At 47.0% G+C, this 22,599-nt stretch overlaps 1 protein-coding gene across 2 annotated transcripts in view; it reads left to right on the forward strand.

Annotated features, from left to right (window-relative positions):
- Positions 1-22,599, forward strand: part of NCAPD3 (non-SMC condensin II complex subunit D3) — a 77,409-nt gene that overhangs the window by 48,658 nt on the left and 6,152 nt on the right. For both annotated transcript variants that reach the window (XM_056131475.1, XM_056131474.1), the window contains exons 18-27: positions 427-524; positions 615-730; positions 5,059-5,166; positions 11,634-11,748; positions 11,844-11,951; positions 13,644-13,882; positions 14,646-14,725; positions 21,400-21,537; positions 21,725-21,858; positions 22,017-22,210. In XM_056131475.1, the coding sequence (XP_055987450.1) occupies positions 427-524; positions 615-730; positions 5,059-5,166; positions 11,634-11,748; positions 11,844-11,951; positions 13,644-13,882; positions 14,646-14,725; positions 21,400-21,537; positions 21,725-21,858; positions 22,017-22,210 (1,330 nt within the window). The remainder of the gene's footprint in view (positions 1-426; positions 525-614; positions 731-5,058; positions 5,167-11,633; positions 11,749-11,843; positions 11,952-13,643; positions 13,883-14,645; positions 14,726-21,399; positions 21,538-21,724; positions 21,859-22,016; positions 22,211-22,599) is intronic.

Genomic DNA, 22,599 nt, shown 5'->3' on the forward strand with positions numbered 1-22,599 from the left:
ATTTACACTTTCTCCAAGGAAAGTGTTGTTTAACTTCTAATCCAGTGCTGTCCTTCTCTCCAGCGTTAATGCTACCTTATTCCCTACAGTACTGATGCTACTCTGCTCCTGCTCCCTTCAGTACCGGTGCTGTTCTTTCTGATGCCCATGCTACCCTGCTTTCTCCATTTTTCACGCTTCCCGACTATTTCAAGATTGAGGTTACCCTGCCCCTCCATTGTTGATGCTATGTCACCCCTCCATGTTAAGGCTGCTCTACATCTGCAGCATTAATGCTACTCTGCCCCCTCCAGTGTAAATGCTACCACGCTCCCTACAGTATTAATGCTACCCCACTTGATCTTGGTCATCCAGAAAAAAAAGCCTCGGGTTGGCAGCACTCTTTGATTCGTTTCAGTATTGATACTTCCTCTCCCATCTTTCTAGTCAAAAGAACCCCAATTCCAGCACCCTGGGACATGTTCTGTGTGTTCTCGGGCATATTGCAAAGCATCTTCCTAAGAGCATTCGGCGCAAGGTGACTGGTGAGTCTGTAAGTTAGAGTCTTTCTGAAAAGAACATTGCCTTGCACTTTGTATGTCTTGTCTGGTAGTTGAACTTCACTTCCTTTTTAGATACTGTCCAGTGCAAGCTGAATAGATTCCAGTGGTCTCCCAAGTTGATCAGCTCAGCTGTGGACTCTTTGCAGAGACTCTGTAGTGCGTCTGCAGAAACCCCTGTGGAGGAACAGGTATGCTGCTGATTCTGGGCTTGTCATGGCCTATATGTGGACAGTGATCTGTTCTCTTTGTGTGCTCTGCTGGTGGGTATTTGCCAGCAGCGCTTACTATTCTCAGAAAATTAGGAAACACGTGACAAGTATTCGGCCTTCTCTGAGATTTTCTTGGCCACTGAAACCTCTGGTTGCTTTTGGAATTCGGCACCATGATTTTAAGTACAGTAGTCTGCTAGAAAGTGTGCCAACCAGGTAGATATTTCCTGGGAAGAGCATAAGGGCTCAGTTCTCCTCATTTCTATCCTTATTCCAAGGATGCTTAGTACAGTTTCTGCCCAGATGCTGCCCCACTGAAAAAGATTTCTGATCACTTGATCTGTCATAATCTTGGGAAATGCTTGTCCTGAAAGACTGCATTACTCTCGTATGTTCTGTTTTATGTCCCCAAAGTTTTCCAATTACATTAGTTTTCATTCAGGGCTGGAGTGATAGCACAGCGGTAGGGCATTTGCCTTGCACGCAGCCAAGATGGCCGACCCGAGTTCGATTCCTCTGCCCCTCTCGGAGAGCCCGGCAAGCTACTGAGAGTATCTCGCCCGCACGGCAGAGCCTGGCAAGCTCCCCGTGACGTATTCGATATGCCAGACACAGTAACAACAAAGTCTCCAATGGAGACGTTACTGGGCCCGCTCGAGCAAATCGACGAACAACGGGAGGGCCTTTACCTTACCTTTACCTATTAGTTTTCATACAGCTAATGTTTTAATGTATATGCATAAATACAAATACAAATCAAAAAAATTATTTTAATACTATTGCTGCCATAGAATGCATTCTTTGGCAGTCCTAATCATAATGGACAATTGGGGAACTGTTACTCGTACAGTGATGAATTAAGGGCTGGAGAGATAGTACAGTGGGTCAGGCACTTGTCTTGCCAACATGGGTTTCATCCCCATATATGGTCCCTCAAGCCTTGCCAGGAGTGATCTCTGAGCACAGAGCCAGGAATAAACCCTGAGCACTGCTGAGTATCACTGAGGTTATTCCCCACTCCCCCCCAGGCCCCCCAAAACGTTGGGGTTAGATGTAGAAATTTAGAAAGTCAGGATGAACCTGTTATTCCGTTAGAGAAAGGGCCAACGTTTTTATTCTGCCAACACTCCCTTGGAGATCGACAACTGACTAAAATCCTGAGATTTTTCTCTAATCTTCAACAATTTGTTTCCCTTAACATACTTTCTCCGTAAGTATTTTGTAATCACTTGATCACTTGACATCCCGTTACTTATCAATTTGCTCAAGCGGATACCAGTAACATCTCCATTCATCCCTGTCACGTGCTAGTGTAGCCCAATGGCGTCTACTTGCTACACGAACACAAAGAACCTCAGACCAATCGTTTAGGGTCTTGACGAAGAAATCTGAGCATCTCGTAGGTGGGTGGCCATGCAATCTTTTGACATGCCGCAGAATCCAGTCGGTAATGGCTCTAGTCCAGCGGTCGTCTCCAAATCACATTACATGTCCAGCTCATCAGATTTTCGACGCCTTGGCAAATGAGACAGCGTCTCTGATTCTTGATCGTTGACGGAGATCGGAACTCCAGATTCTTTCTCTAACTTGAGTGAAGCGTGATACTCCAAGCTTAGCTCTTTTGATTCCTCTTTGGGAGACCCGAATAGCATTCTCATCCTGTTTTCATAGAGCCCAGGTCTCTGAGGCATATGTTAATGCAAGAGGAACAGAGGCTCTTGAAGGCGTTCCAAGCTGCTCTCTTCCTCTTGTGCAACTCAGGTGCCAGGTCATTCATCATGTTGTGTTCTCAACCTAGGTTCTCATAACTGTTGCATTCAAAGATGTTCATTCTGTTGAGAGTGAATGGAACGTTAGGAACGAGTCTGTTTCGCATAAACATTGTCTTTGTGAGATTCAGCTGTAGTCTGACCTTTCCACAGTCTCGGTGGAAGTCGGCCAGCATTTGTGCTGCTTGACTAATGTTTGGTGTTATTAGAACGATGTCATCAGGGAAGCGAAGGTGGTGTAGTTGTCGACTGTCTATCTTCACTCCCCTTCCTTCCCATTCTAGTCGTTGCATGATATTCTCAAGGGTGGCACTGAAGAGTTTTGGTGAAATGGTATCTCTCTGCCGAACCCCTCTCTTGACATGGATGATCACTTCCTGGTAGAATGGTGAGATCCTGGTAGTGAATCCATAATATAGCTCGAGGAGGATCCTGATGTATTGAGTTTGAACGCCCTGTTTGGCTAGGGCTTCGATGACTGCTTCAGTCTCAACAGAATCCAAGACCTTCTTTAAATCAATGAACGTTAGAGCGGCATCATGAACTCCCGAGAAACCACAATGAGCTTGGTTATTGTGTGGACATGGTCAATCGTGCTGATTCCTTTGTGGAACTCGGCTTGCTCGCATGGTTTTTCTTCCTCTAGTGTTCTGCCAGTCCTATTCAGGATGACTCAAGTAAACAGCTTGTAGATGACAGACAACAGGCAGACCGAGCAATAGTTGCCAGTGTCGTGGATGTCTCCCTTCTTATACAGTAGAACAATGCTGGTGGTTTTCCACTGGCAGTTTTTGTCTGTAAATTAGTATGAGTTAGTGGTGTGGGGTGCTGTCATTTGAAAAGCATCTATGAGACCGTAGACTACATTAATAGAACGTTTCATAGGGAGAGGAATAATGGTCCTATTCTTTATACTGATTAGACCTAAGTTGCATGTTATGTAATTCGGTGACAGCTCTTCTGAAAAATGATAGTAAAACTAGCTGTCTCCATACAGAAGTTAGAAGAGGGAATTACAAAACAGATTGGGTGGGGAACAAGTGAAAGACTTGGGATGTTGATCCTATAGGAAAGCTATCTTGCTAAATTCAAATACATGAAGGACTGAAAATTAGGATTTATTTGGGATCCCGAAAAGAATCAGTCTGGACAACAGGTAGGAATTGCAGGGAGACAAATTCAACTAAAGAAAAACTTTCCTGAGGTTTGTGTCAGTGGAAGGACTTAACTTTAAAGCTCATCCCTGGTGATTGGATTATTCAGTCACAGGAGCTAGACAACTGGTCCTGAATTCCTGTGCAGGAGAATCCCAGAACGGGATGGCCTTGATGCCCTGCCCCAGGAACTGGGGTTCCAAAGATTACTTATGGGCTACTTAGCAAAGTTCAGGACTTGCTGTCTCATACAAGTTAGCTTTTATCTTCTCAATCCAGGCAAGCATGTGGGTTTGAAGCTCTCACAGGCCATGAAGTGTTCCTTTGAAAAAGCAATAAAGATAGGAATTTTGAAAATTTAGAGTCAACTCAAACTAAAAACTTTTGGAACGATAATTTTGGTTTGCCAACCGTTGGGCCTACATGAAATTCCATTTTGTGGCCATGCTTCTGGGAAGTGGAATGAGGGTTAATGTACTTGCCTTGGGCTGGAATGATAGTACTGTGAGTAGGATGCTTGCGTTGCATGAGCCCGACCCGGGTTTGATCCCCAGCACCCCAGATGGTCCCCTGAACACCACCAGGAACAATCCCTGAGTACAGAGTCAGGGATGAGCCCTGATAATTGCTGGGTGTTTTCCCACGCTCTCCCCGCAAGAGGCACTTACCTTGTATGTGACTGATCCTAGTTCAATACTTAGCACTGCATGCAGACCCCTGAGCACCAGCGGTATGGTCCAAACCCCTCTCCGCAAAATAAGAAGTGTTCTCTTACAGAGAAGTGAGGCTGTTCCTGCATAACATACTGGTTCTTTGGATGGACATCACCCAGGATGGCAAGGAAGTGCAGGGTAGACACTCAGACCTGGGTATTCGGGCACAGCCACCTAGTGAATGTGAAGTCGAGTCTTTGGAGAGTGGTATGCCTCGCTTTGTGTCAAAGTGCCATGAGACCTGGAGAGGAGGGTGCCCCTCTAGGGGCATTTAACTGAGGTGCTGAGAGCTACCTAGTGAATGGATTCCGGAAGGATGGCAGCTCTTCCAGGTCTCAGACAGTCACTGTTTGTAACAGTAGCTAGTTCACAGTCTGCACTCACCAGAAGGGTGCTGATGCTTTTCTCCATTACCAAGGAGCACTGTCATTGGACACACCTTACAGGTTAGGTCCCACATCTTCCGAAATATCTGCTTTTTGCTCCTGTAAGGCAAACGTAGGAAAGGACATATTGTGTTCTTTATAAATTCCACCTGGCTAATTGTCTTGGCCAGGCTGCTAGAGTGCCAGGGAGCATGGTGCCTATACCATGAAATCGGGGGCCATAGTGTGGCATGGGAACTCTGCGGGACACATGGATCCTTCACATGTGGTCATGATCTGCCGTAGGAATTGCTGCAGCAGGTGTGCGGGGCCGTCCTCTCCACATGCATCCACCGCCTCTCCAACATCGTCCTGAAGGAAAACGGAGCCGGGCATCTGGACGAAGATCTGTTGGTGAGTGGTATCTGTCTTAACCCTGCTTTGTTCTTCCTTTCGTTGCTTCATTTATAAGGCTGCATCCAGCAGTGCTTGACATGTGGGCGGCACCATCCTGGGGACTTCCAGGGCTGCACCCAGCAGTCTTCAAGGACCATGTGGTGCTGGGCATCACACTCAGGGACTTGAGCATGGAGGGCATGAGCTCTGCCACTCAGGCTGTCTCTGGCTCCCCAGTTGGTGGTTGTTGTTTAAAGATAACTGTTAGATAAGTCTCTTATGCTCTCTCTTAATTTTTTCCCTTAGGAGAATTTCTCAAGGGGCTGGAGAGATAGAACAGCGGGTAGGGCGTTTGCCTTGCATGCGGCTGACCCGGGTTCGATTCCCAGCATCCCATACGGTCCCCTGAGCACTGCCAGGAGTAACTCCTGAGTGCAGAGCCAGGAGTAACCCCTGTGCATCGCCGGGTGTGACCCAAAAAGCAAAAAAAAAAAAGAATTTCTCAAAAACCATTTTTGGTGTGGTACCAGGATTTACAATACTACTAATCATCCTTTTCATGGATGTATCATTCCAACACCACATCCATCACCAGAGAGCCTGCTTCCCTCCAACGTGTCCCAAGGTCCCTAACACCACCCCCAGACACCATCTTCAGCTCAGTTCTGAAGACAATTTGTTGTTCCCTTACTATATTTCTTTTTTTATCTCATATTTGGGATACATCTTTTTTTTTTTATTGTGGAGGTGGTGGCACCTACACATATAGAAAAGAATCACCAATCTGAGTTTCAAAAAATTATAAATTAATGGTAAATTGCTAAAGTAAAAAATTTCTCTGCAGATACATCAATTTTTTAATATTATGAATAATTCTGTACTAATATATAAAATTTTCATTAAATAGATAAGTCCTTCAGATGTAAAATTTACTAAGATGAAGAAATGTAAGGAAAATATAAGGGGAGAATCTAAATGGGCTTGTAGCACTGTAGCACTGTCCTCCCGTTGTTAATTGGTTTGCTCAAGCAAGCACCAGTAACATCTCACAACAAATTGTGAGACTTGTTGTTACTGTTTTTGGCATATTGAATACGTCACGGGAAGCTTGCCAAGCTCTGCCATCTGGGCAGGATACTCTTAGTAGCTTGCCAGGCTCTCTAAGAGGGACGGAGGAATTGAACCCAGGTTGGCCACGTGCAAGTCAAATGCCCTACCCGCTGTGTTATCGCTAATTAAGAAAACACCTTACCAGATACATAAATTTCAGTATAAATGAAATACCAATTTGTTATTGCAAATGTATATGACCCTTTGACAGGATCGGAGTACAAGACTCTTTATTGTAGTGGAGGGCAACCATATGCACCATGAGTGAGTGCTGTACTCAGTGCTAGTGCTAGTTTGTCTAGCATTTTTTTAATTTTTGGTCTTCCTTATAAAGAAGTTCTTTTAGTGCGTCTTGCTATACTGGTTTCAAGGCTATGAATTCTCTAAGCTGTTGCCTGGCCCTGAGACTCTGAATCTGAATGACAATCTAGCTGGATAGAGTGTTCTTGGTGACTTGCTCATTTCATTGAGTTTTTATACTGTATGCCTCCATTCTCTTCTGTCTCATAGAATCTCATTTGATAGCTCTTCTGTGGATCTTATGGCCTTCTTTGGTCTTGCTGCTTCCAGTATTCTGTTTCAGTCTTTGGATTTTGACTTCTGAGCACACTGTGTCTTAGAGTTTTCCTATGTGTGTCTATTTTTGCTCGAACCCGTTAGGCCTCTTGGATCTTGGTACCTGTATTTCTCAACTCTGGGAAATTATTTATTTTTTTAATTTAATCACTGTGAGATAGAGCATGACAAAGCTGTTGATTATTGGGTTTTAGTCATACAGTGTTCCAGCACCCATCCCTTCACTAGTGTAGTTTCCCAGCACCATTGTCCTCAGTTTCCCTCCCACCCCCACCACAGCCTGCCCACAGCCTGCCCCTCTATGGCAGGGACCTCTCCTCTCTCTCTCTCTCTCTCTCTCTCTCTCTCTCTCTCTCTCTCTCTCTCTCTCTCATTTTAGGCATTATGGTTTACAGTACAGATGCTGAAATTGTGTATGTCCCTTTATCTACTTTCAACAGTCAGTTCATGTAACTCTGGAAATTCTTATTTTTCATTTCTTTAATATTATTTCTTCATCTAGTTTTCCTGTTCTTCAGGGACTCCAGTGATTCTTTTTTTTTTATATGTAGGAGTATTGCTATTTATTCAGCCACTGATTGATTAGCTGATTGAATTGTGCATGAAATCCATCTTACTTTTTTTTTCATTTTTTATAATCTTATTTATTGAATCACTGTGAGAGCAGTTACAAAGCTTTCGGGTATAAGTCTTGGTCATACAATGAAACACTCGTACCTTCACCAGTCCCCATTCTCCACCCCCAACAGCCCCAGTATACCCCCATCCCAGACCCTCCCCCTACCAGTGGGGCAGATGATTTCCACATTCCTCTCTCTCTACTTTGATCACATTCAATATTTTGACACCAGACCCACCATTATTATTTGGGATTTTACCCCCACACTCAGATCTGCTGAAAAGGCAACAGTAGACAATTTGTTTTCTATTGCTGGTTATGAATAACATATGATGTCATGCAGCCACAGTAGTGGCCATGTGATTTTGAAATTCCGAAATTTTAACACTTAAATCTGGAGGGGTATCTGCCAAGATCTGCTGGGTTCCGAGATTTGCTCCTGAGTCTCTGGGATCATGGACATTAAGCAGCTTGATCAGGAGCCAGAGAGGCCGTTCGTGGGCGATGACTTGGGGTCTCGTTGGGGTGGGGAGGACAGGACCGGCTCCACCCCCATCCCGTGAGGCCCAACAAGTTTCATTACTGCGGGCCCAAGCCTGACTGTCCAATGGCCTCTGGAGGATGGCGGCCACCGAGCCACCAAGGGGGAGCAGGCGGAGGGACAGCACCCTTTCCCCCCGGGGTGGCCCAGCGACAGTAACCTACTGCGGGGTCCGGACACATTTCTGCCAAAAGCCGCTGGGTTTTGAGATTTGTTTCGAATCTCTGGGATCATGGCTGTTAAGCAGCTTGATCAGGAGCCAGAGAGGCCGTTCGTGGGTGATGACTTGGGGTCTTGTTGGGGTGGGGAGGACAGGACCAGCTCCACCCCTTCCTGTGAGGCCCTGCGTGTCTCGTCACTGCGGGCCCAAACCTGACTGTTCAATCGCCTCTGGAGGATGACGGCCACCAAGCCGCCAGGGGGAAGCAGGCAGAGGGACAACACCCTTTCCCCCCTGGGTTGGCCCAGCGACAGTAACCTACTGTGTGGTCTGGACGCATTTCTACCAAAAGCCGCTGGGTTTCGAGATTTGTTTCTGAGTCTCTGGGATCATGGCCATAAAGCAGTTTGATCAGGAGCCAGAGAAGCCATTCATGGGCGATGACTTGGGGTCATGTTGGGTTCGGAAAAAATGTCCTGGTACCCGTATGCCAAAGCTATGTTTGTAGGAGCTCATGGTCACCGGGGTTCCATCTGGAGAAGGTGGGACGGCAGCACCTACCCCATCTGGGACCTCCCGGTGATATCGGCTCTGTTTGGGAAGATACTGTTTTGAACTTGATTGAATTAAATTCAAGGTGAGAAAATAATACATGGAGTATACATTTCATTTCTTTGGTTTATTTAATTCATGAATGAAAATATGTCTGCTGAGCTGCTTCCATGCCAACCTAGAACAGAATCCTGTTTGCAGTCACTTGACCCTTGAAATAACATTAGGGTCGGTGATGCCGACCCCCATTCATCCCACCCACAGTTCAAAATCCTCGTGTCATTTAGATTTGCCCCTCATTCCTGCCTTGTGGCTCTGCATCCAAGGAATCAGTCAGAGGATGGCTAAGATTGCTCAAATCTGTGAATACAGTGGAACTTCAAGGTTCGCACTGGTTTTGTTCAAGGGTCAGCTGTATCTGACAGCCGAGGACAGATGACTTTGAAGCAGCATGAGTGTATGAGGGACCAGGATAGGAGCAGCGGTGTCTTACTGTGACTTACCATCAGCAAAATATGTTGTGACAGGTTTAATTACAACACCTGATACTGATCAGTGATGAGAGTAAGGAGTTTCTTTTCCAAACCCTAAGCAGGTCACCATTTAACCAAAATTGACCACTTTCCTCATCTATTTAAAAGTTTGCTAAAATCCTCCTCCTGCAATGCTTCTTGCTTTGCCATGATAGCACAGCAGGTAGGGCGTTTGCCTTGCACGCGGTCTACCCGGGTCTATCCATCCCTCTCGGAGAGCCTGGCAAGCTACCGAAAGTATCCTGCCTGCACAGAAGAGGCTGGCAAGCTCCCCATGGCATATTTGATATGCCAAAAGCAGTAACAACAAGTCACACAATGGAGACGTTACTGGTGCCCACTGAGGAAATTGATGAACAACGGGACAACAGTGCTACAGTACTACTACCTAGTTATACAAGAATCTGCTTAGCTTTGTTAGAAGAGAAACTGTGTGTCCAAGACTCAGGCCCAGCTCTGAAGTCTGGACAGAAACTGGTATCTCAGTTCTCAGTGTCTCAAATGCCCCCTGCTAGGGTTCTGGAGGATGCTGTTCTCACTTGTCTGGGGAAGTACTGCCCAAACTAAGAAAAATGCCAGACTGGTGTTTGTACTCTTAAGATTCTTTCCTCGGTTATTAATTCTGGCATGCAGATCTACCCTCCATGAAAGACAGGAAAAATATTGCCTGTGAATATTGTTTATTTAGTACTTCTTTTAGTACAGTATGTTAAATATTTTCTTAATCAACTCAAAGTATGTTCAGAAATGCTTAAGTACACATGTACTTTTTATTGACTTTGCCCAGTAAATAAGGCTTTACTGAACGTATACTATTACATATCACTCCTGTATTTTTTAAGTCAACCACTATATTGGGGCTGTAGCAATAGTACAGTGGGTAGGGCATTTGCCTTGCATGAGGCCAACCCAGGTTTGATCCTGCTTATCCCATATGGTCCCCCCAGTACTGCCAGGAGTAATTCCCGAGTGCAGAATCAGGATTAACCCCTGAGCATCACCGGGTGTGACCCCCCTCCCCCTGCCAAAAAGAAAAAAAAACCACTATTTTGTTTTATTTCTTAGCTGCATGTCCTTAGTGAATGGACAGTGGTGCATCTACAAGGAAGCAGGAGCCTATACAATAAACAGTAAGGGCCCTGTTTAAAATGTAGAGCAGTTTGGCACCAGAGTCACTTCTAAGGAGAAGAACAGTGCTGTGTCACTGGGTGCGGATACAAATAGCAAAGGGTTAGAAATAGCCTCACACCAGAATAAATGGATATTGTAAGATTTTATGGATATGTAGTGATTGAGCTCTTATTGTATATGTTATGCGTGGTTGTGCAATGTTTAAAGTACTGCTTGAAAACTTTGTAATAGCATGGATTGTTAATTACATAAACATAGCAGATATTTAGCTGTATAACTGTAAACATACAGAAAATTATACAAAAATAGTGAGGTCTGTATGTGTTGGCATTATAGGTAGATGATTCACGGTATCACAGTCCTCCCATTGTTCATCGATTTGCTCGAGCGGGCCCAGTAACGTCTCCATCGTAAGACTTGTTGTTACTGTGTTTGGCATATTGACTACATCACGGGTAGCTTGCCAGGCTCTGCCGTGCAGGCGAGATACTCTCGGTAGCTTTCTGGGCTCTCCGAGAGGGGCAGAGGAATCGAACTCAGGTCAGCCATGTTGGCCGCTTATAAGGCAAACAAACGCACTACCGCTGTGCTATAGCTCCAGCCCTTAGGTAGATGATTACTAATAGGTATTTTTTACCTATATAGCATAATTAATAGCATCACTATAACATTTTTTTTTCTTTTTGGGTCACACCTGGCAATGCACAGGGGTTACTCCTGGTTCTGCACTCAGGAGTTACTCCTGGTGGTGCTCAGGGGACCATATGGGATGCTGGGAATCGAACCCAGGTCAGCCGCGTGCAAGGCAAACGCCCTACCTGCTGTGCTATCTCTCCAGCCCCTATAACATTCTTCTTACTTGAAAAAATACATAATGAAAGATGAGAAAATTATATGATCATAATTTTTTAAAAGTTTTATAAAGCAGTGATTCATTTTTACAGTGATTGTTTTGTAAGAAAAAAAATTTTTCTTTTTCTTTTGGCTTTTTGAGTCAAACCCAGCGATGCATAGGAGTTACCCCTGGCTCATGCACTCAGGAATTCCTTCTGGCAGTGCTTGGGCGACCGTATGGAATGCTGGGAATTGAACCTGGGTCGGCTGCATGCAAGGCACGCAATAGTCCTACTGTGCTATTGCTCCGGCCCCCAGAAAAAATTATTTTAATTTGGGGACCATTAAAGGATTCCATTGACATGTCCTTAATTTAGCTGGGCTAATTTTTCTTTTTGTCTTTTGTTGATAAATCCATTCTCTTCGTAGGTAAAGTACATTTTTACATTAGGTGATATTGCCCAGCTCTGCCCAACCAAGGTGGAGAAGAGGACCTTCCTTCTCATTCAGTCCATTCTGGCTTCTTCTGCTGATGCAGACTTTGGTAAGGAACTTGACGTTGTCCTCCCCACATGCTGTCTTAGGACTCACCTGATCCGGAAGTACTGTAAATGATCATTTTTCTCTTCCCCACCACAGTCCCTGCCACTCAGAACAGCACTGAAGCTCCTGCCTCCCAGCCACCTCCCCAGGTCCGAGGCTCTGCCATGCCCTCTGTGATAAGAGCACATGCCATCATTACATTGGGTGAGTCAGAGGGGCAACTTGTGCAGCCTGGTTCCCGTGTGGCTTTTTTCCTTACCAAACCAGCACAGGTCTGAGTTAAGAACTGATAAGGAACTGGAGCGATAGTCCAGGGGTTCAGGTGCCTACCTTGCATGCAACACTGCAAGGTGTAGCCCCCAAACCGAAAAACAAACTGATGAGCCCATGTTTGCTGTGACTGTTAGGATTGGGGCCGGTGGTGGGGGGAGGTGCCATTCGATTGGAGCACCCACTCTCTAGGTATGATTAATAGCTGATTGTGAGAGCCCAGAGGTGAGTGGCTGCCTCAGCCATCCTTACCTGTTGTGTCCTTTCGGCTCAGTTACTGAATCTACTACTCCATGTGCACCTGTTCATGTGATTTTTTTTAAAAAATTTTCCTGTCGCACCATGATTTCTCTTCATCTATATCTCTATACCAGGCATTGCCCTGAATTCTGGAAATAAAAAAGCACATTTCATTTGGGTTTTGAACTGGTAGAGGGGCTGTTAAACTTATTACTCCATAAAGTCAACTTTTCATCTTGAAAACACTCCTCTATCCTGTCATTTGAGATTTTCTTTCTTTAGTATGACTGAACATTTTAAGGCTCAAGAAGAGTTATGAATTATTTTTATTACAATGATTATTTTTCAAAATCTACAGATTAAAACATTCACCAAGCTATAAATAAAATAGAGACTAGCCTTTCTTCCCTTATAAGAAATAAAACCAAGACAATTCTCTTGCTTACCAGCTCAGGTTTCAAGTTCATTGTTAAACTTAAGAGTTTTATAGATTACCAAAAATAGATAATATCGGGGGCCTGGGAGATAGCACAGCAGGTAGAGTGTTTGCCTTTAACTGATGCAGTTAACCTGGTATTAGTCCCTGGCAACCCATATGGTCCCCCAATCCTACCAGGACTAATCCCTGAACACAGCCAGGAATAATGCCTGAGCATTACCTGGTGTGTTGTGCCCCCACCCCAGAGAAAAAGTGTTATTAGCAGTACCTCTAAAATTCAAATGTTGACTTTACAGAGAAAATTATTTGACTAAGTAGAAGGAGCATTTCACAGTTTGCATTCTCATGAAACCCAGGGGAGGGACGATCTTGAGCTTCCTGATACTAATAATGGATCCATTTGCCTTTGATATTTTGGTTTGTGAGGTTTGGGGTCATTCTCTTTTGGGGGTAAAGGGCTGGAGCGATAGCACAGCGGGTAGGGCTTTCGCCTTACACGCGGCCAACATGGCCAACCCGAGTTCAATTCCTCCGCCCCTCTCGGAGAGCCCGGCAAGCTACCGAGAGTATTCGATATGCCAGACACAGTAACAACAAAGTCTCCAATGGAGACGTTACTGGGCCCGCTCGAGCAAATCGACGATCAACGGGAGGGCCTTTACCTTACCTTACCTCTTTTGGGGGTATTGGGTTCACCAGACTTTTTGACTTTTGACTTTTGACTCTGTACTAAAAGTGTCACTCTTAGTAGTGTTCAGGGGGACCCATATGCAGTGCTGGGCATTGAACCAGAGTCAGCCACAAGCCAGTCAGTTTAACCACTGTACTATCTCCCAGCCTTGCATTTTTCCCCCTATTTGGATTAAATAATTCATAGTAAGAGCTCCCTGTAGGAAATTGAGACTTAGACTAGAATAGAGGGACGAATACTAACTCTCCTATGGCAGGTAAGCTCTGCTTACAGCATGAAGATCTTGCCAAGAAGAGTGTTCCAGCCCTTGTTCGAGAGCTAGAGATTTGCAGCGACGTGGCCGTGCGCAACAACGTGATCATTGTTCTGTGTGACCTCTGTATGCGTTATACCGCCGTGGTGGACAAGTACATCCCCAACATCTCCATGTGCCTCAAGGACTCCGATCCCTTCATCCGAAAGCAGACGCTGACTTTACTCACCAATCTCTTACAGGTCCGTATTAGCGCGGCCCTCCCCTCGCCGTCTCTTCTGCCAGGTGCAGCGCAGGCTGCTTTGTCATAGAATCCAAAAATAATCAGCCTCCTCTGGGGTTAAAATTGTGACAGCTTTCTGTTCAGTGCCACCATTTACGCAGAGTGTTACATCCTAATATTCATTTCGGGTGTTTGCTCTGTATCCTGTCAAGCAATATGATGGTTCAGTTTTACAAATCCACACCACAGAGGAAAAAGCAGGTGAGTGGCTCTGGTTCCTGCCTCATGACTGCGTAGTCAGCGGGCCTCAGTGGGAACTTCTCCAGCTGGACAATGACGATTATTCGCTACCTTCCCAAGGGCTTGGAGAATCCTGTGAGGTTTTTTTCTGTCATGTGCACAGAGACTTGTTACTACAGGGCCTTCAGTGGCCAGGCTCACATCAAGAACAAAGATTCAGCCTGTATTGTTCGTAAATAATCTTGGCTCTTTATAAAAAGGGATTTGACTGAGTTGTGTGTCTTTAATGGTGTGTTGTGTGTTTCTAAGGGAGGCGCCAGGGCACTCCCCCCTAAAGCCAGGTACTTTGAGTCCTTTTTCAGTGACAGTAAGAAGGTAGCTATCATGCTATTCTTATTCTCCCTGTGTCCCCCTTCACCTCTCTGACTGACGTGTGCCATAAGAGATGGAGGAAGGTATCCTGTTCGACAAGAGAAAACTACTTTGTTTTAACTGGGTGCACTGTGACCTTCCTCCTGACACCCTGGTCTCTTTTTGTGCAGGAAGAATTCGTGAAGTGGAAGGACTCTCTATTTTTTCGATTCATCAGCACACTGACAGATTCATACCCAGACATTGCCAGGTAAATCTTCCTCAGACATCAAGCAGCTCATTTCTGATATAAACTGGCTTATATAGTATTTAGCGAATTATTTAGGATTTAGGGAGATTTTTCCATTGCCAGACAATTAGCTGGTTTGTTTGTTTGTTTGTTTTTGTTTGTTTAAAAAAAAAAACATTAAGCTAGGGACTGGAGCAATACAGCAGGTAAGGCATTTGCTTTGCTTGCAGCCAACCTGAGTTCAATCCCCTTCACCCCATGTGGTCCTCTGAGCAATTCCAGGTGTGGCCCCAAGACCCCCCAAAAAAACAAAGGAAAAACCCACTAAGCTGTATAGCAGCTTTATTTTGCACCCAAGTTTAAAAGAAGCCGTCAATATTAAATAATCTTATCAGTACTTCATTTACTACCTTGTTTGCTCTTGGAGGAATGATTCAGTAAATCACAGGGAATAGAACTTCTTCTTATCCTAAGTTCCTTCCTGGCTGGGACTAGGGGGAATAGAACTTCTTATCCTAAGTTCCTTCCTGGCTGGGACTAGGGAGTGACTCTTTTACTTTCCAATAAATTCTTCTATTTCAATAGCACTGCACTGTAGCACTGTCCTCCCATTGCTCATCGAGCAGGCACCAGTAACGTTGCACAACAAATTGTGAGACTTGTTGTTACTGTTTTTGGCATATTGAATACGTCACGGGCAGCTTGCCAGGCTTTGCAGTGCAGGCGAGATACTCTCAGTACCTTGCCGGGCTCTCCAAGAGGGATGGAGAAATTGAACCCAGGTAGGCTGCATTCAAGGCAAACACCCTACCTCCAGCCCTCTATTTCAATAAATAAGTAAAAAGAAGCCACAAGGAATAGCCACCATTAACTCTGGGCTTAACCATAGATATTTATGGGCCAGTGAATTTTTTTTTTCTTTTTGGGTCACACCCGGCGATGCACAGGGGTTACTCCTGGTTCATGCACTTGGGAATTATACCTGGTGGTGCTCGGGGGACCATATGGGATGCTGGGAATCAAACCCGGGCCAGCCACGTGCAAGGCAAATGCCCTACCCGCTGTGCTATTGCTCCAGCCCCCAAGGCCAGTGAATTTTTGATAGAAGTATAGACTTCTTTGAATGCAGAAATCTTAAGAAATTCCAGGAACTAAAATTTTACAAGAGAATAATACATTACAATTAATTGTAAAAGAGAATATTCAGAGTCTCCTTGGAAATGGGTGTTTCAGGAGAATTGAAAGGGAAGGGAATAATTTTGCCTCTGTTCATTCCTACCCTTCTGTAGCTTTTTTATTATTTTTTGGGTTTGTTTTTTTTTTTTAATTTTTATTAGTGAAACACCATGAGATAGTGTTGTAGATTTACAAATTTTTGTGCTTGGGTTTCACTTATACAGTGATCAAGTACCCATCCCTCCACCAGTGCCCATTCTCCACCACCACTGATCCCAGTATCCCTCGCACCCCCTGTCCCCCCCGATCCCACCCTGCCTCTGTGGTAGGGCATTCCCTTTTGTTCTCTCTTTTGAGAGAACACCTTTTGGGTGCTGTGGTTTACAGAAGAGGCATTGAGTGGAAATCATGTTCTGTGGTCTACTTTCAGCATGCATCTCCCATCCAGGGAGGATCCTCCCAACACCCTTTATTTGGTGCTCCCTTCTCTATCTGAGTTGCCTTTTCCCCTAGCGTGTGCGACTGGCCTCCAAGCCATGGAGTAAACCTCCTGGTACCTATCATGGCTATTCTTGGGTGTTAGTCTCCTATTTTGTTACTTTATGTTCCCAAGATGGATGCAGTCTTTCTATGTCTGTCCCTCTCTTTCTGACTCATTTCACTTAGCATGATACTTTCCATGTAGTACCACTTGTGTGTAAATTTCATGACTTCATCTTTTCTAACAGCTTCTGTAGCTTTTTTAAATACATACTTTCAAGGGGTTGAAAAATCTGACAGAATTTATTAACCTAGATTGTCTTAGGTAAGTATTTTTTAAAGGAAATTTGTAACTAGAAAATAGAATGTTGAATGCCATGGCAGAAGCAACCACAGTTGGGCAAAGGTCTTTTTAGAGTCTTTATAGAGTTCATTAACTATAAATAGTCTCTAATAATGGGTCCCTCTGGTTCTAAAAATATGGCCCCTAATGATTTACTCTGAGTTCCATGGAAAATTTTCTATCCAATTCCCTTTGGGTATAATTTTCCAAGAAGAAGCATTCTACATAATAAACTAGTAGAAGGTTAACGTTTAATTAATACTGTCTAAAACCAGAAGCAGAAGCTAAGGCAGTTACTTTGCCTTTTATTCATTTGTGTAATTGGGAGAGGACCATCTTGGCCCTGCCATTGGGAATGCCATTCAGCACCCCTGTCCCAGAAGCCACCCAGGGGCACACACAGGTGCCTGGAAGGTTTTCTGATGATGATCCTGGCTAGCAGATTGGTGACAGGAACTGCCTTTATCTGTTCCTCCCCATTTTTATCAGCTCCTGTCTACACAGACTTATGTAAAATGTACGCAGAACCTGTTACATAGGTGATCAGAACATGTAGCGGACTGAAATTAGAATAAAAAGAGATATTTTCATTGTAATAAGATTATCAGTGCCTATATTGAAACACTACTCCTTTACTCCTTTAGCTCTTTCCATTTTTTTTTTCTCTGTATTCTGGGTAAGGTTCAGATGTAGATGATTCCCAGCTTTAAAGCTAGCCATAGTTTAAATTAGTACAGTTCCCTGTATTTAGCGGAAAAGACAAAATAATATCCTTAGATTAAATACACTTCCCCCCATGGCTGTCTGCTAATACAGTTCTTTCAAAGAGAGCTTGAGGCGATGGTTACAGGGGTTAAGTCACTTGCCTTGCACATGTGCATGTGGTCCTCTTGGCATGGAAGGAGTGAGCCCTGAGTACACTGGGTATGGCCTAAAAACCAAAACAAACCAAAAATAACCTTCAGAAAGACTATAGTGGCAGAACCTCTGAGGTGGAGTCCCTGAATATTTAACATGAACCAATTTGTGTGACATTTTCAGCTTGGGGTGGGGTGAGGGCTAGGGACCCCGGCCCAGGGACCAGGCCCAGCAACACTGGGCCAACCAACTGAGTCAGACGATCCATGCGGTGGCCTGAGAGTAAAGAGTCGCATGGTCTCACAGGGCACAGGGTTCTCCAGAGCCACAGCCAGGAGTGCTGCAGGGCCATGTGGGGCCACATGCGTGAGGAGTTGAACTCTGTGCCCTCACCATTAAGATCAAATTGGGTTTCCAGAACTGCCCAGCATATTTTCCTGTTGCCACTAGGGGGCGGCCTTGTAGCACAGTCCGAGGATGATAATGATGGGCCCTTTAACCTAGCAAGCACTGGGTGGGGGGTGGGGGGCTAGCGCTCAACAAAGGGGACTAGGGAGGTTCTCAGCACGAATGACAGAAATATAACACCTCAGAGAAAGACAGAGATGGCCGGGTTGGGGGTTGGGACACACATGGACACAGAAGCCATTGAGAATGTGGAGCAGTGGTTTTCGGTCTCTAGTCTACAGTTGGTGTCACTTGGAAATTTTCTGCTGGTCCCATAGCAAAGTCCCTACGGCTTCCCTGTTAAGTCACAGAGCGGGCCTGGACCAGAGGGCGGTGATGTTGGAAGAGGAGCTTGAGCCAGCAGAGCCGCTTCCCAGTAGCATTTGGTTTGGGAGATATGGGAAAGAGGCAGTGGCGGTTGGTTTCGGGGGGGCCTCATCCTACAGTGTCTGGTCTCTGGGGGTGCTTCTGGGGCTCAGGCCCAGAGCCTGCACACGCCAGGCCGCTCTTTCTTCTCCTGAGCAGCCTCCCCAACCCTGAAGTCTCTTAGAGGGTCTGAAACAAAAAGAAGTGCCCCGCCTGGGCCCTCCTAGGCTCTTTGACCCTCGAAGCTTTTCCTTCAGGGCATCCGTGCCCAGCTTGAGCTGGGATCCTCTTCTCTCTGTCCAGTGCTGAGATTGCTGTGTCCACATCAGCATCCCTGGATGCTTGTTCCCTGTGCCTTTTGGCGAGTGTCCTGGGGCGAGGGCGAGGAGAGCTGGGGAAAGGCTGCTGCTTCTCCTGCCCTCAGACCCCTCTTGAGCTGAGGAGCCGTTCTGTGCCAACTGCCAATCCAAGGGATGATCTGGAAGCTTTACAACTCCCCCACAGTGACGCCTGCCTCTTCTCAAGCTGCTCCTGCGTGGGGGCTCCCTCCGGACCTGGTTGACATCTGCAGCCGTGAGGCTGGCACTGGGGGTGTGACCCAGTGACTGGGGGTATTCTCTCACCATGCAGAGCTCAGGCCCCGCAGTTCCCCAAGAGTCCCAGCGCTCTGCGCCACCTGCTGTACTCTTGCTTGTGAATGTGTTTCCACTCTTTGCCCTTCAGGGTTTGCCTCAGGCGGTGACCCTTGTGTGGGGAGAGCTCCCTCTTGTGCCCTGAGCTGCTTGTCTCCACCCTGAGTCTCTAAACACAGGTTGGGATGAACGTGTTGCCGACAGAGTACACGGCTGCTAGCTGGCCAGAGGTGACTTTCTCTGCAGGCAACACCTGTCAGTAAATAGATTTGGGTTGGTTTTGTTTTCTTTGTTCTGCCAGCTGCTTCCTCATTTTCTAGGTAAGAATCTGCAGTGAAAAGTGGGATTTCATGCTGGGGAGAGAACCAAGGCCTTGTATGTGCAAAGTGAGCACTCCCCTGGCAGCAGGGACTCAGGAACTGGCCTTTCTCCAGCCTCAGACTCTGGCTGCTCCCTGTTTCTGCACTTCCCCTCTTTCCTTCATGGTCGTGGTGCTGACTGGGGCGACAGCAAGGGGACACACACATGCACGAGGACATGTACACGCACAGAGACGCGCGCATCCACCGGGACACACACACTTGGGGACATGCACTCACACCTGGGGAAATGCACACACAGGGACACGTACTCATGGGGACATGCATACACACTTGGGGGTATGCACACACACGTGGCATGCACTCACATGGGGACATGCGCACATATGGGGATGCATACATGTGGGAACACACACAGGGACATATACACACTTGGGGGTACACATACACACTTGAGGACACGCATACATGGAGACACGCACACACACTTGGGACACGCATTAACATTTGGGTACATGTACTCACAGGACACAGATACTTGGGGACATGTACACACAGAAACAGCACACACACTTGGGGACATGCACTTACATGGAAACATGAACACATGGGGACGCACACTCACTTGGGGACACACACAGGGACACGCACACCACTTGGGGGCACACACATATGGGGAATGCACATGCACAGGAGGACACATATTCATACTTGGGGGTGTGCACACACACTTGATGGTGATACTGGCACATTTCATCATGGTGCGGAGGGTCCTGGTACAGCGCTGCACGACGGCTCTTGGGACGGGGTTGAGACTGCCACAGGTCCACTTCTCTTGAGATGTGTGCTGTGGCAGACCCAGTTACCATTGGCCCAGGGACTGGGAGGGAGTATCCCGACAGTGCTCCCTCCTGGGAGTCTTAAGTCCCCCAGAGACTTAAGATTGCTGACTTGAAAAGGACACCTGCTGGGGCTGGAGCGATAGCACAGCGGGTAGGGTGTTTGCCTTGCACGCAGCCAATAGGGCCGACCCTGGTTCAATTCCCAGCATCCCACATGGTCCCCCGAGCACCGCCAGGAGTGATTCCTGAGTGCATGAACCAGGAGTAACCCCTGAGCATCGCCGGGTGTGACCCAAAAAAGCAAAAAAAAACAAAAGGACACCTGCTGGCAGTGGAGTAGACTGGGCCCAGCCCTTGTCCCCACGCTGTTGCTGCTGTCAGAGCTGTCACCACTGCCTGACTTGCATGTGCGCGTGATGTGTATGCATTATGTGTGCCTCACTGTGTGTACACATCAGCTGTAGCCACTACCCTTTCTAGGAGTGGGTGCTGGTGATGTGTCACCTCTGAGTCCAGTTTATGCCTCTCCAGCAGAGGACAGAAGGTGCCCAGGGCTTGAGGGCCCCCTCTTGGAGTAGGTCTGACAGTGGAGGTACCTGCCCTGCCTGCCCGCTGTCCTGCTGTGTCAGTCCCACTTGGGAAGTCCCTGTCTCTGAAAAGGGTTTACGTGCAGTGCCAAGGAGGTCAGTCAGATAGTCGCGTGTGTACCTGCACATGTGAGGTGCTGCGCTGGCGCTCCAGCTCCCTGTGGCTTTCCCAATTGGTCCCTAAGCCACTTTGCTGGAAGCAGTGTTTGGGCAGAGCAGTTGAGTGACATTAGAATTTGACAGGAACAAGGTCAGGGGGCAACAGTGAAGGGCCTTCTGCTGACCTTGGACTCCAGAGACTGCCAATCAGGCACCCACATTATGTGGGTGAGTGTTGTTTGTGCCGTGTTGTGTGCATGCATTGTGTGTGAAGTGTTGTGTGTGCGTGCATTGTGTGCCACGTTCTGTGTGTGCACATTTTGTGTGCATGTGTTGTGTGCCCATGTTTGTGTGCATGTGTTGTGTGAATGTTGTGTGAATTCCACATGTGGATGCATGTGGAATGAGAGAAGCACCGTTTGTGGCTGCCTTGATTGGATAGACCCAGTGTTCCCCCAGCACGGTTCCCAGGCCCTACTGTCAGGCAGGCTGGGGCAGGAATCCCGAGACTGCCCCCAGTAACCAGGCATCTGGTTTCCTTGCAGTTTTGGGGAGTTCTGCCTGGTTCACCTCTTACTGAAGAGGAGCCCTGGCCTGTTCTTCCAGCACTTCACCGAATGCATCTTCCACTTCAATAACTACGAGAAGCACGAGAAGTATAACAAGTTCCCCCAGTCCGAGAGGTCAGTGCGGCATCGGGGAAGAGCCGGGGCATGGGATGAGGACCAGGAGACGGGGAAGTGATGGAAGGGCCTTTGCTTTGCACTGTCCTCTTCGGGCTGGCCCTGAGCTGCAGTGCTAGCCAAGCCTGGAGGACAGATGTCCCGCTCTGTGGGCTCCAGGTGACAGGAAACCTCCTGCTCTGCTTAGAGAGAAGAGGCTGTTTTCCCTGAAGGGAAAGATGAACAGGGAGAAACGGATGAAAATCTACAAGTTCCTTCTAGAGCACTTCACAGACGAGCAACGATTCAACATCACGTCCAAACTCTGCCTTAGTATTTTGGGTAGGCCTGGTGGGTTTGGGGTGACTTGGCTGAGTTGCTCATGGTCCAGTAGACATGTCCCCAGAGACCTTGGGACATCAGGAAGCCCCTTTTGTGCCTGTTGACATCAGTCCTGATCTCGGCCACTGGCAGCCCCCTCAGCGCCCTCTCTTGTCCAGCTTTCTTTGCGGACGGCCTCCTGCCTCTGGATATGGAAGCCAGTGAGCTGCTTTCAGACACCTTCGAGATCCTCAGCTCCAAGGAGATCAAGCTCTTGGCAATGAGGTGTAGGCCGGACCTGCTCCTGGAGGAAGACGATGTGGCTTTGGCAAATGTGGTCATGCAGGAAGCTCAGAAAAAGATCATCTCCCAGGTGAATGGCACCCTGTCAGTGGGCTGGCTGGGGTCACCAGCTTACTGTGAGCAGCTGAGTGTGACCTGCTTTGACGCAGTGATCCCAGAGAAGTCTGTCCTTGTTCAGTCCCTGTGTCTAGCTGCAGCTTCTGAGGACCTGTATCAGGTCCCCTTGCCTCCCTAGATGAGCCACAGGACTCCCAGACCCCCTCTCCTTTCCCTGCCTTCAGCCTCTCTGCCCACAAGGGACCCTCGTGCTGCCGTGGTCAGGGTGGGAAGGACTCTGGGGGCGGCTCAGCAGCCCCACTCCTCTGCAGGTGGTGAGTACCAGTAGTGGCTGCCATGTTCTGCTGAGCCCAAAGATACAGACTGGAGCACAGCCAGCCGGCTGGTGACAGGGATTTCGCC

This window comes from Sorex fumeus, unplaced genomic scaffold (assembly GCF_029834395.1).
Source record: "Sorex fumeus unplaced genomic scaffold, SorFum_2.1 ptg000091l, whole genome shotgun sequence".
Taxonomy (NCBI): Eukaryota; Metazoa; Chordata; class Mammalia; order Eulipotyphla; family Soricidae; genus Sorex; species Sorex fumeus.